A 14,278-nucleotide genomic window follows, 5' to 3' on the forward strand; every position below is an offset into this window, starting at 1 on the left:
AGCATAAAGGTATGCTATGTCACCGTGGACAAAAAAGAAAATGCTCATGTTCATTAAGGGCACAGGGTAAGGCGAAATTTTGAAAAAATGACTTTTTGTTTTTCTTCGTAATTAGGGAAGTTCAATTCCTTGTGCACATTTTCTATATTCACACTTGCCTTAAAAAATCTTATTTCTCCCTAAAAAGCAGTTTTCCCGTAAGCAAGTAGCAAGTGCCCACATCCTCTTAAGAATGTTCTCAGGGTTTATTGTCATTTTTTTTCATCAAAATGCTTTTCTGGAACCAGCTGTATAAGGAAATTGCTTAGCAACCATTGCATAGCTGATTTTTCAGTGAGGGCAATCCAAAGACCCTGTTGCAGGTTTTTTCCACATTTGCCCTTCGAAGCTGAGCACAAAAAAACATCTTTTTTTGGCTTCACACTGTAATGATTGCAACATTGGATGCTGTTCTTTCATTAAATGATGAAGCAATGCATGAGCCAGAATTTCGAAATCATTCAGACCAAAGCCTGGGCGCAACACCACAATCAAGTGGCTTAAAGAGGTTGACCTGTACGATGGTGCACAATCTGTACGATGGTGCACAAAATAGTCAAGGAAGGACAGACGACCGGTTGAAAACCAAAAAAATGACTTCGACAGTGATTATGAAGCTGGTGCTTTTTAAATGAATGGCTCCAGTGGTGTTTATGGCAAAAAAGTATTGTTTTTCACCTCTTTTTTTACTTTAAACTCAATTATCTCAAAACAATGTTTTAACTTACATAGGTACCATTATTTCCTATATCTTCCAAGACAACGAGCTGATTTTTTCCCCCTGTCATCTACTTAACTTGTCACACCTGCTGTACTAGAATTAAAAATATGCACGTAACAGTTTTTTTGGTACACAACTTTTAATACGAAAATAATGCCAAAATTTAGGTACTAACGAACAAAAAATTATAAAAAACTTAATTTTTTAAGAATTTTTATATTTCTAGTACAGTTAAAAGAGCACGAAATTTGAAAGAAAATGATATATAAGTTATGTAGATACCTTTCTTAGATGCCGAGAAAAATGTACCTCAATATGGCTAAAAATGCATGGGAAGTATAGGGCTTACCCTGTGCCCTTAAAAGTAGGGGTGTGCGAATATTCGAAACTTCGAATATTCGATTCGAATTTTTTGATATTCGATTCGATTCGAACGACACTTTTATTGTTCGAAATATTCGAACCACCCAAAACTAAAAAAAAAAAAAAAAAATCAGAGCGTGTCTGTATCGGTGTTATTTACAGTGGACTCTCGTTGTTACGATTCTGGGGGTGCGAATTTCGGGATGATACGAATTTCCGCAAAGTCCCGGCGAAATTGCATCGTTTGCAATGGGAAAAATTTCGGCTGTTACGAACGAACCTGCGCGGCCCGGCGGAAGGTACGAACGAGCCGGCGAGGCACCCTACTGCTGAACGAGCAATAACGGGTCTCGCTCCCCTGTTTGTCACTCTTTCTCCAGAAACGGCCGGGCTGTTGTTTTCTGCTTGCGAAAACGCTCTGCGCACGCCCAACGCGCTGACACCGCCGCGAAACCACCCCCACGCTGCGCGCGGCGCGGCCGGCGACGTCAACATGGCGTCGGCTCCAGCCGCGATTTGGCGCGGGCGCTCGAGCGACCGCTTCTAACCGCTCTTTAAAATGCGGCTCAAGGGAGACTTGAAGTTGCTTGTGCGGTAAAGGAGCTGATAATTCATGCGATAACGGTACTATAAAACATCATCCGCGCCGCTAGTGAAAGCGCCCATAAAATATTTGCCGGGGTGCTAAGCCTAACCGTCTCTGGCGGAGCCAAGCCGGCTGTCTCGATCTCATTGCAAGTAGTCAGGCTCCTCCATTCTGCCGCGCGCGTACTGCGTCATTTTCTGACCGAGGTAGGCGCTACCGCGGGCGCGAAATCGTCGATGTGGGCGTGAAAATACAGCGCTCGCAGAGCCGAGGCGAGCGAATCGCGTGCAAAACCGCACCATGCGGTTCACGCTTGGCTGTTGCGGCATGTAGCGAGCTTGGGCACACCGAGTGAGGAGACGAGCGCGAAGCTTTACGTGCTCCAGAAAGGACTGCTTTGCGACACGGGGGTTAAAAAAAGCAGAAAAATCACGAATTTCTTCACGCATAAGTAGGAAAAGAAATAAACGAAAACTTTTTTCAGCGCTAAATTTTTTGGTCTGTGTTGGTTCATACGAATTTTGGATGATACGAATATTTTTCGCAGTCCCGCGAGATTAGTATAATCAAGATTTTACTGTATCAGCGCGCGGCAATGTGCACGGGCTCGGGCATGCCAGCTACTAGTGTCTCAAGTGAGCGGCTGTTTTCGATATCTGGTAAAGTGGTGACGAGCAGGAGGTTGTCACTGCTCCCCGAACATGTCGAGCAGTTAACCTTTCTCCATGTTAACATTTAAGTGAGTGCAGACCTTGATCTGTTGAGTGCAATGGTATTGTGTAATCCCTAATTTTACTTTGTGCGATTTGTTGTGCAATAAAGTTGCAGTTTTTGTGTCTCTAGATGGTGAAAACATTAATTTTACAAACAACCATAAGTATTCGTATTCGAAAAATATTCGAAAAATATTCGATTCGATTCGAACCTTGTTTTTATTATTCGAATTCGCTTCGAAATTTAAAAATTGATATTCGCACACCCCTACTTAAAAGATTTGAAGAGAAGAAAACGAGAGAATGCAGTGGTGCACACGCACGTGTAAAAAGATAACTTCACACAAAAGTTACGACGTAGTACAAAGTGTGAAGATACAAGGCGTCGTTTCAGCAGCAATGTTTCAGCCAAGAATACAGTGCAGCTTTGTCCTTGGGAATTGCTCCGTGCTGGTGCTGTGATGAGCGAGCCAGTTAAGGGAGCAAGAGAGTGATGGAGGGCGTCTCCTTGTTCGTTGTTGTCCTTGCAGTGCTGCACGCGCACCAGTTCATGCAGACGGAGTACGCCATGAGCATCGTGTCTGCGAAGCTCGGCAACGACCCCAGCACCTACTACATTGTGGGCACTGCCAACGTGCTGCCCGACGAGTCCGACCCCAAGCAGGGGCGCATCATCGTCTTCCACTGGGCCGACGGTGGGTGCTGCTGCTGGGGTGGAACGCTCTCTCTTGTTTTTTGGGATGTCCAGACATGTACTGCTCTTTTGTTCTGTAAGCTTACACTTAACGTTGCCTTCGGGTGCGGTCTTTGAAGTTGAGGGTTCTGTTCTGACACGGCGAATCTGAGCTCGAGATGCCTTTGGAGTGCACGGTAGGTGCTCTGCTTTAAACATTGTTCGCAATGTGTCCATCGCGAACAGGCAAGCTGGAGCAGGTGGCGGAGCAGGAGATCAAGGGCGCGCCCTACTCGCTGCTGGAGTTTGGGGGCGGCAAGCTGCTGGCGTCGGTGAACAGCACGGTGCGCCTGTACGAGTGGACGGCCGAGCGCGAGCTGCGCAACGAGTGCTCCCACTTCAACAACATCCTGGCCCTGTACCTGCGCGCCAAGGGGGACTTCGTCCTGGTCGGGGACCTCATGCGCTCCATGTCCCTGCTGGCCTACAAGCCCCTCGAGGGAAGCTTCGAGGAGGTGAGGCTGAACACCCCCTCCCACCGGGAGACGTTTTGTCGCCAGGGGTGCGCAAATATCCCAAATTTCTAGGCTTGTGCGAATATTCGGGCGCTTCGAATATTCGAACGAATATTACAGTATTCGAATTCGCTTCGACTCGAATTTAAAATTTCCGATATTTCGAAGTATTCGGGATGAACGAATATCAAAACTTCGTTCAAGTTTCGGTTTCGTTAGGCAAGCCGCAGTGCCATCGACATCAGTCCTACATCTTGCATAGAGATAATATACTGACTCTAGAGGGAAAGCGCGCCGCTGAGCCAATGCATTGGAACCGTACGACACATAGTGGCAGACATGATACAATGATTTGAAGGTTACCAGCTGAGCTTTTGCTTACTAAAAACGGCGAAAGCGATGGGTTGTAATCTGGCAACGTGCTACTGTGGCGTTTCCGCGTCCGGCTAGCGAAGCATGCCGGGATTAATTGTAACATGGCGGACCGCTGGCGAGGCGGAATTTTGTGTAAGCGGCGTCGACAGCATTGGGTAGTTTATCTGCTTAGGTAGGTAACCGACGTGTTTTCGGTTTAGCGTGTGACTTATATGCACTGAGACTATTTGAGCAAGATGTGGCAACGCTCACACAACACTTTCGCGCAAGCTCGAATGCGACTGATCGCATGCGCGAGGACACCAAGGGCTCAGCTGATCCGTACTGGGGCGCACAGAAAAATGAATCTCAGTCATGATCTCCGTGCATTTTTGCGCTGTGCCACTTTATTTGCCATTCGGTGACATTTTGCGAGTCGCTCAATGCTTTTCAAATGAAGTGAACTGTGGCTTTAGCTGGATGTGAAACCTTTATTGAGACCAAAAAAAAAAAAACGTTATCGCATGGGCCAACGCTGATATTGCCGGTGAGTCGCTGCCCTTTCAAGCACAGAAACGAAAGCGCGCGATCGATCGCAGGCCAACGGAGTAGCAGAATGCATGCCAAGGGAGTGTGCGAAATACAGACAGCGGCGTGTCCCGTTTCCCTTTCTGTCTGTACTCGTCAAGTTCTAGCTGCTTTCCACTACTTCAAAGGGAAAGCTTGCGGGACTGAATGGGCAGTATTGAATGGGCAGTAATTTGCCGCACAGAGCGCGCGAGGAGAGAACATTGACGTATTGTGACTGATTAAAAAAGAAACCGCACTTCGTTACCTATGTTTTCGTTCTACCTTCACGAACGTTTGCGCGAAAGTTCGAAGCATGGAGAGCTGTATGAAGTTCCATGAATAAAACAACTGGAACCGAACGATTATAAAAGCTCCTTTTATTTCTCTTCCAACGGAAATCGCTGGCTGCCACTCCGTAGCCTGTAGTGAACTTGCGGTAGTCAAGGTCAGATCGGAGTCACTGTTCCGGCGCTAGTTCAGGGGCAATAGATAAGGCGCTTAACGTGAAGAAACGAATGACAGCCTCGCAAGTGCCCGGGGAGGCACTTGCTCAGCACGGGCATCCGAGTTGTACCAGTTTTACACGTTTTGCACGCACGCAGATCTGAGCTGGAGACTGCACACACACACACGGCGCAAGTCTGGCGCAAGGGTCTCGCCACTCCCTAGCACACTTAAAGAAAATCGAAACCAAAACTGAACTACGCACTTACTCTTTGTTCAAAAATTAGAGTTTAATTACACTAAAAGTTTTTTAAAGAGCTAGTTTTAATTTCTGAGGCAAATATTTGTAACAATTCTGCTTCAGCTCTTTGTTTCAGTTAAATAATTCCGGAACAACTTTTTAGAGGGCTGAATACCATTGATCTGGCAACCATGGGAATTGTATCATGTCAGCGCCCAGGATTCGTACGGTTTCGGAGCTTGCTTTACCCCCCTGACATCTTGACTACACGTGGAGCCAAGACAAGCTAAGCCACATTCAAAGCGTTGTCGCTTCGTCGCAGCCTTCGCACGTGTTCGGCAGGGTAGTCGAGACTCCTGTTTCGTTGTTTCAAACAATGAAATTGTTCCCACTGCAACAATGGGAAAAATTTCGGCTCTCGCGAACGGGCCTGTGCGGCCCGGCGGATGATACAAACGAGCCGGCGAGGCGCCCGACTGACGAACGAGCGAGAGACGGTGACGTACGGGCTCTTTCTCCAGGAACGGCCGAGCTGTTGTTTTCTGTTTGCGAAAACGCGCCGCGGACTCCACAGGCGCGCTGACGCCGCCGCGAAACCACCCGCACGCTGCCGGCCGGCCGCGGCAACCAGGCGGCACCTTCGGTAGCGAAGTGGTGCGGGGCGCTCGAGCCACCGCTTCTAACCTCTACTTAAGATACCGCTCAAAGCACACACGAAGTTTCTTGTGCGGTAAACGAGCTAACAATGTGGGCGAAAATGGTGCTATAAAAAATCATCCGCGCCGCGAGTGAAAGCGCCTATGAAATATCTGCCGAGGTGCTAAGCCTAAACGTCTCCTGTGGAGCCAGCCAGCTGTCTCGAGCGCTTCGAAACTGCCGCCCTGAGGTGCACGCCTTCCCATTGGCGCCAGGCTCCTCCCACTGCCACGCGCGTCATTTTCTGACAGAGGCACAGGCGACCGCGAGCGCGGAATCGCCGAGGCGGGCGTTAAAATCGCGCGCGCAACGCCGACGTGCATGAATCGCGTGCAAAAGCGCTCCTGTAGTGAGCTTGGGCACCGCGAGTGAATAGACGAAAGTCCAGAAATTACCGCTCGGCGACACGGAGGTTTAGAACAAGCAGAAAAACGTCACGGATTTCTCCATGCGAAAGTAAGAAAAGAATTAAACGAAAACTTTTTTAAGTGCTCAATTTCTTGGTCTGTGTTGGTTCATACGAATTTCGGATGATACGAATATTTTTCGCGGTCCCGCGATATTCGTATCATCGAGATTTTACTGTAGAACGTTTTTACCGGAATGTCTCAGTGACACCTGACAGCTATTCGAATTCGCTTCGAAAGTATTCGACCACTAGGACTATTCGCTTCGAATTCGCTTCGAACTAAAATATCACTATTCGCACAAGCCTACAAATTTCCCATACGAATTGAATGTCATCCTTATACAAAGGGTATTTGCTTTGAACTGTGCATACTGAATTCGGCCACATGCAAATATTGTGGAAGAGCCGAGCAGGTAATGTATTTATATGCTTGACATGCATTCACCTGAGCATACGTGTAATTTATTGTAACGCACTCCCCCCCACTTTCGGGGGGGCCTTGGGAGGGGCTCCCCGGGGCCTTGGGAGGGCTTCTTGTGTCCGTAACAAATAAAGTAAGCTTATAGCAGAGCCCCTGCTTTGCCCCTACGAAGGAGATAAGGGACTGTACGTGGTACAGTGTGCCGCTTTTTACATGCAAAAGGATTGCTGCTCCGTTATGTGACGGCGTCGTACTGATTGTTTTTATTTTTCTGAATTTGGCAACTTGAGTTCGGAAGGGCGGCCTCAGTGCATGGTTTACCATAGATCGCGCTTACATGGCTGCAGTGCACAGAAGTGCATCACAGCGAGCGAGTGCAGCGGCGAGATAACGCATCCAAGCATGCGGATGCTGTGACTTGACCTAACTGTCACTTCCCCGCACACTGTGGACGACGACACGATAGAAATTGTTTTTGCTGCGCTTATGTAGCAGCCATGTAAACACGGCCATACCATTATTGCAACTTGCGGGTGGCATCAGCGGTCCTAGCACGGTGATAATGAATTTCTTGGCTTTATGAATGTCTTGTACTGTGAAAAAACTTAAGAGCGTTTTTTTTTTTTCCTTGTTATTTTTTTTCTTTTGGTGTAAGTGCTACCAGACATAGGGAGTGCATACTTTCTGAACATGCTGAGCAGGGTTTTTTTTTTTTTTTTTTTTCTGTGCGATAATTTTTAAGGAGTGCGTTGCTGCAGCGTGCGTTGCTGCAGCGTAAATGCAGTTTTACCAACTTATTTTGGAATAGTTAAAAAAACTAGTTACCTGTTGTTGTTTTTTTTTTTTTTTTATTAATATTACACACATATCGGATATTCAAAGACAGCGTTTTGCCTTAATCGCATTCAATTCGTATTCGAAAATTTCAATATTCGCACACCCGCATTTGTCAGGGTTCTTTATTATCTCCACGGCAGGCTGAGCAAAAACCGTTGCCAACGGCTAGGACTGGTGCCATGCATCATACATATCAGCATTGTTCAGCAAAAAGAAAACATAAGGCTTTTTTGAAGCAAAACATAAGTACATAACTTACAGACTCATTACAACGCCATTTGCATCTTTGCAAAACACATTTGTTCTGCTGCAACTTGCAGTTGTCAAAGTGGCGGCACTTGGTGCTTTGGCATACCTGCCGCAACGGCTTCAGTGGCTATGAGGACGTGGGTTCGATCCCGGCCGCAGTGGCCGCTTTTCTGATGGACGCAAAAAAGTGAAAACGCCTGTGTGTCGTGTTTTCGATGCACGTTAAAGATCCCCACGTGGTCAGAATTGACCCCTCCAGTACAGCGCACCTCATTGCCCATGTATAGCTTCAGTGCGTTAAACACCATAAAAGAAAAGCTTTATTATAATGCCATTCGCATCTTTGCAAAACATTACACGTGTTCTGCCGCAATTAACAGTTGGCAAAGCAGTAGCATTGGATTCATGGACGTTGTTAGACCACGTCAGTGTGTGAAAGTTATTTGACAAGGGTCCCCATCCTGTTCCCAATCCCCGTGCTGGCAGATTGCGAGGGACTACCAGACCAACTGGATGTGCTCGGTGGAGATCCTGGACGATGACACCTTCCTGGGCGCCGAATCGACGACGAATCTCTTTGTCTGCCAGAAGGACAGGTGAGTGTCTCTCGTGCATGTGTTCTGCTGCCGTACATGCCTGGAGAAATCACTAGGCCTGCGCGAATTGGGATTCTGCTTTTGAAGCAAATACCAAGGAAGCAGTGGTCATGTTCCCGTTGTTTCAAATCTTTTTTCAGTTCCTGATGGGATGACTGAAACTTGCATACTGTATTCACATGATTGTACATTGACCCAGGTTTTCTTTTTATTTTTGTTTTTTCTCCCTTCAAATTTCAAAATTCGATTTACACTAAAAATCAATGAAGCATGGCATTGCCAATGAAAGCAAGAGAAACAACTTACCAGCATTGTGACAGCAGGATTGCAAATCTGTGTTGACCCTATGGCTCTGCGCATATCATTCAGCTAACTTACACGTTTCCGCAGAGTCTTCTTTTTTTTTTTTTTTTTATCTTTTGCTGCATGCGCCACACCATTGCCACGGTCCTGACCGCAGTCATGGGAGTGCCGATAGTCTTGGAAGTCGCAGCTATTCCCACCTGCCCCCTTCGATCTCTCTAGTGTATGTCTGTAAATCTGCACTAACTTTTATTGCGAATACTATGAATCAACTAGCGCAGCAGCAGTTTTTATTAATCACTCTTTGCTTCGTGCCGCAGCGGCACCACAGCGGCACATTCGGGGAGGGTCGATGGTTGGTGGAAGAGCCGACGCCAGTCAGTTGTTAGGCGCCATGTTCTTGTTTGGTGGTGTTGGTGCATTTTACACGTTGCGGCGCTCATTCACTGCCACATTCAAGAGGGCAGTTATGAAGTTTGACATTTTGAAATGGGTGGTGCAGTGGTCGTGGTGGCAGGTGAGTCAAGATTTTTAACTGCCACGCCAAACGAAGTGGCTTCTGCGGGGCGTGTGCAAAGAGCCTCCCTGGTGGCTGTGTGCTGCGGGTGGGGGGGGCTCTCAGCGTGGGCGGCTTTTCCTACAGATGTTGTGCTGCGGTCATTTGCATTGTGTGGGATTCTGCACAACAATGATGTGCTGTGGGTCCGCAGCAGCGAATTTCGCTTTTCAAGTTCGGCTTGCTTCTTTTTGATGTCTGCTATCTCAGTGTGTGTTTCTAGCTCAAGAGTTCTGTCTTCGCACCAGCTCATTTGCTCTGCAAACATCCTCACTGACAGCTTTTCGCCGCTTAAGCCTGAGCGCTTCCGAAGTCCTTTCAATGCTGCTGGGTCCTTCTTAGAGGGATTTAGCAGCATACAATACGAACTAGTCTTGTACTGTCTGACCATTGACTGTTATTAGATTCTCAATCTCCTTGTCTCGAATCTGCTCCATTAATCCCGAATTCTAGCTTTGTAACTCCTCTGGATGGTAGAGAAGAGGTCCTGTCGCGGACGCCAGTTTTAGTGGTATTGGTGGCTAGTCCTCGATTCTCGCGTTGCAGAAATGAGACAGGCTCTTGAGAAGATGAACATTTAATCGAGACGAGATGATTGATGAGACATACGTTAGTCACAAGTTGAATGCAGCACCAAAGTCAATACTAAAGATACACTGTTCTGCAATAGTGGAAAAAACTATCAGCAGTTCACAGTTCAGTCTAGAAAACACCCATGATAGATTAAATGGCTCACGTGGTCTGGTGCAGTCGATGAAGTCAATGCTGGTACATTCACGGTTGTCAGCGACCTCTTGGTGGTGGACACGGGGCACAGAACGTTGCACAGTTGAAGCCGGCAATTTAATGCGCGGTCGACGAACAGCCTGTAAGCCCGGCTGGCAGTGCAGCCTGGCTGGGTCTCCGAACGTCCTGACTACAGCCACGAGAGATGAATGCTACTGCATCAATCTAGGCAGCCTTCCAAACCGTGGACCCTTTGAATCCACCCCTGCTTCGTTACCCCAAATCACGTTCCCATCTTCTTCTCCCGTCACTTTTATTCTTCAGGTTATTTTGCCAGCTATTCTGCCGGTTCACTTGTGGTACATATTCCCAAAAGACGATTGTCCATGGTCCATTGTTGGGTCTTCTTAATCAACTTCCTCGTTATCAATTTTTGGTCTTATGCACACCCCATTGCTGTGCTCTATCCCATCATAGTGACTTTGTACTCTATGCGGAGGCATTTTTCATCTCATGTGACTTCAATTACAACTGTTTCAGCATTAGTGCAATGAGAGTATGACCGAAATGTTGGCTGCCGCGATGTTCCGGTTTTTCGGCTTTTTTTTTTTTTTCTCATCATGTCAAGCCCCCAACTTCTCCTGAAAATTGGTCTTATTTAGATTTCTACAGGCAACGTGGTCCTTGGAAACCTGTGTATTTCTGTCTTATAAACCGTCATGAACCCTGGGGAAAGAGAGGTGATGCAGACAATCTCACTAACAGAAATATGTGCTTGAGGCATTAATTTTATGAAATACCAAAACTATTAGGGCAAGTCCATAAAAATTGGTAAGTACCCCGGCCCCCACTCTTTGCTGCATAGAATTAGAACTGAATAAACTGCGTAGTTTTCACATGAACTTCACTTGATGCCCCGATGAAGAGTGCAGTGTGCAATGCTGCTGTAGTGGCCAAGTGGTAGATCTGGATGGCGAGCCACTGTAGGCCTGCCATCTGGATCCACCACTTGGGCACTATTGCAGCGGTACGAAAATTCACTGCACCCATGTAACTGCATAGTGACCGTGTAACTGCATAGTGACCGGTAGGGTAAGTTTGTGCAAAGGGGAAATAATTCTGTCGTGGTTGGACACTGTGAAACTAAGTGTGTTGAATGGTAGCTCCACTTTTGCGCCAAGAGCATGCAGTGAAAACACACAGTTGCTCTGCAGGGTGGCTTGCCGCAGTTTCTGGTCTCGCCCGCACTGGACTTTGATGCAGCCAGTGCCTCCTTGTATATCATTTGCTGTTGGCATGCACCCCCTATCCCCCCTCTCCACACCCCTCCCCTTGCAATTAACAAGTGGTTAGACGCTTTCACCCTGCAACTCCATAAGCCACTGGCTTGACCTCGGCTGAGCTGGGAGGTCAGATTGACGGAGCAAGGCATTGTCTGGGGTTTGTACCTGGCTTTTGCTCCAAAATTGACATGCACCTGAAATGCAGCTGTACGGCTGCAAAGGAAAAGCTCCATAGCTTTCTCAGAAACTTTGCAGTTGAAGAAACATTTGTCCCTACTGGGATGTCAAAGTTTCTGAGGTCAGCGGAGAGGCGGGGTACCATTAGGGGCATTTTTGCAGCGGAGTAGCTGCCGTAACATCATCGAGAACTTGTCGCCGTGTGCGGTTTGGTTTAGTAATCGCCCCCCCCCCCCCCCCCCCCCCCCCCCCCTTCGTCACCCCTCCTCCGTTTGAAGTGCGGCCACGACGGACGAGGAGCGCCAGCACCTGCAGGAGACGGGCCAGTTCCACCTGGGCGAGTTTGTGAACGTCTTCCGGCACGGCTCCCTGGTGATGCAGCACCCCGGGGAGGCCTCCTCCCCCACCGTCCAGGGCTCCTCCGTGCTCTTCGGCACCATCCACGGGGCCATCGGTATTGAGGGTGTGGGGAGGGCCGTCGCGTTTTAAGGGCAGAGCACTTTGGGGGCTTGCCTTGTCGTCGTAGCTCGCTCGTTTGACCCAAGTAGAGCCCCACGGTGTTCTGTCATAGCGGCTGTCGTCACGGCGTTCCACAGGCTTCGAAAGCCAAGCGGTTTATATAGTCATAAGTGTTCAAAGCTCATCAACCGCTGGCACTTGCCATACACCTCCTCGATGTTTAGCGCAAGAAAACTGCAGGTACATTTGAGGCAAAATATACGTAATTAACCGGCAGCACCCGCGTTCATTTAGTTTGGAAGGCTCGTTGGGTTGGTGTTTACGATAGTAAGCGAAAAAAAGTGGCAGTGCAACGCCAGTACATGCGGGGGGAAAAGCAAGCACAAAAAGAACAGAACTCCTACTGGCGCTGTTTCAGGCAGAGGGCGCGCGAGCACTGCGAAGGAGGGAAATTCGAAATGTGTTGGGTGATAGTCCTGAGCGGATAACGGTGCTACAGCCCGTTATGGCGAATCACTGCTCTGCACTTCGACAGCTTTCACATTGAATGGAACGACTTTAATTTTTACCCCAACACTTCTCTGCTCTCCTATGTTGGTGCTCCTCCTCTTACTACTGGGTGTCGCTAGTCACAACTGCAAAAGCAACAACACCTCCAAAAAGAAATGCCTCCCACCTTTTGCTTTTCTCTGTATCCGTATGGTTGCTGTTCTTATTGAAAGCAGCTAGAACATGTGAGAACTCCACTCGACCTTCACCTCTTTTGTCCCCGTAGTGGAAAACTTGGGGCAGCCCACCCATATTGAAGCACTGCCCTCTGTACACGCAATAACCCCCAGAAACACCACTTGTCACTTTGAACATTTGTTGCGGGTAATTGTGAAGGAAAGGCTGTGTTTAGGAAAAGCGATGAGGCAGGGTGACTGCACTAGCACCGCTGCTGAATGTGGCATCCTTTCGAACTTTATTGCTACAAGATGGTGCCCTTCAAACAAAGGAAAGGACTGGGGAGGAACACATGACACGGGCAGTTGTTGCATGTCTCACCTTGGGCCATTGTGTCGACCACACTGCCCTGTATTGTGGGTTCGTGTAAAAAGCACTTACAGTGGAATCTCGTTGATACAATTCGGCATAGTATGTTGTTTTCTTTTCATTCCCAACCGACATCCCTTAGAAATACAGTCTACGCTCGTTACAGCGGATCCGGCAACAACGGACTTTCGGTTACAACAGACCATTTCTGTTGGTTTGTCTGGTCCCCATGCATTTTAAATGGAGTCCACTCCGCTCACAACGGACCCGGCTAGAGCAGACTATCGGCTACAACAGACTAAATTTTAGGCGAAAATTGTTTCGACTGAACGTTTATAGCAGACTTCCGTGGGCCGGCACTTGGCAAGAAAACTATTATGTCTGGCAACATTGCTGGCAGCCGGGTCGTTGGCGCAGCCAAGCCAAGCCAGTGCCACTGGCTTTTTTTTTTGTTGCGACCAGCGGCATGAGCGGCAGGGTAGCTGATTTCACTGTCGGATAAATTAAGCGTAATTAACGCTGTTGAACATGGTTAAAAACAGGCTGACATCGCCAGAAGTACAGGCCTGTCTAAGCAGAGTGTCCGCTCTATACGTCAAGAACAAGGCCGCTGCCGATAAACGCGACTCCGGTGAGATTGAAAACAGGGCTATCGAATACTCGAAGTGGTGCACTTGGAGGCGAGTCTGCCCTTGTCAGTTTTTTTTATGTAATAAAAAACTCGGGTTCAGTGAAGTTCGGCTTTTATTATTCCCACGCATGCATCGTTCCCGTTTCGTTCGGTGAAAAAGGTAAGAGATGCCTCAAGTAGGGGTTGTTCCCCATCCATTATGTGCAATCTGCCGGTAACCGTGCGCAGTCCAACTGGTCTAACTTTCGATTTTACAGCTGTGCGTCAGATTATTTCATTACCGCTGTTTCAATGACCAGAATAAAGTCACTAAAAATGTGGAAGCTGCCTTGAGGGAACGTCAGGCAGCGATCCGATTTGTTTGACTAACGGTTTCGGGAAAACCTGCCTCGTCGCGAGGGGATTTAAAAGAGCCTAGTTAATGCTGATTGGCACGACTGGTGTTTTATAGCTGGCTTATAATTGCGCCCAGTTATATTTTTGCTTTATTGGCTCAGCTTATCTTGCGTCTTTACACGCTTGACCGCACGCGCCAGGCCTTTTCGAAGTGCCGGTGCCAAGCTTTGGACCCCCCCCCCACCGTCGGATACTGCATACTACGGCTACAGCGGACGTTTTTTTCCGGATTCAGAGGGTCCGTTGTAACGGGCGTAGACTGTAATGCATTTTCTTGCGTTTAAT

General features: G+C 47.9%; 1 protein-coding gene across 1 annotated transcript in view; it reads left to right on the top strand.

Moving 5' to 3' along the window:
- Pic (DNA damage-binding protein pic) overlaps window positions 1-14,278 on the top strand; it is a 76,716-nt gene that overhangs the window by 44,789 nt on the left and 17,649 nt on the right. The window contains exons 16-19 of the mRNA XM_077704972.1: window positions 2,953-3,117; window positions 3,342-3,610; window positions 8,318-8,427; window positions 11,751-11,926. Coding sequence (XP_077561098.1) covers window positions 2,953-3,117; window positions 3,342-3,610; window positions 8,318-8,427; window positions 11,751-11,926 — 720 coding nt within the window. The remainder of the gene's footprint in view (window positions 1-2,952; window positions 3,118-3,341; window positions 3,611-8,317; window positions 8,428-11,750; window positions 11,927-14,278) is intronic.

The sequence above is a fragment of the Haemaphysalis longicornis genome, unplaced genomic scaffold, assembly GCF_048455015.1.
Source record: "Haemaphysalis longicornis isolate Haplotype H1 unplaced genomic scaffold, Haemaphysalis longicornis Haplotype H1 scaffold_3, whole genome shotgun sequence".
Classification (NCBI taxonomy): Eukaryota; Metazoa; Arthropoda; class Arachnida; order Ixodida; family Ixodidae; genus Haemaphysalis; species Haemaphysalis longicornis.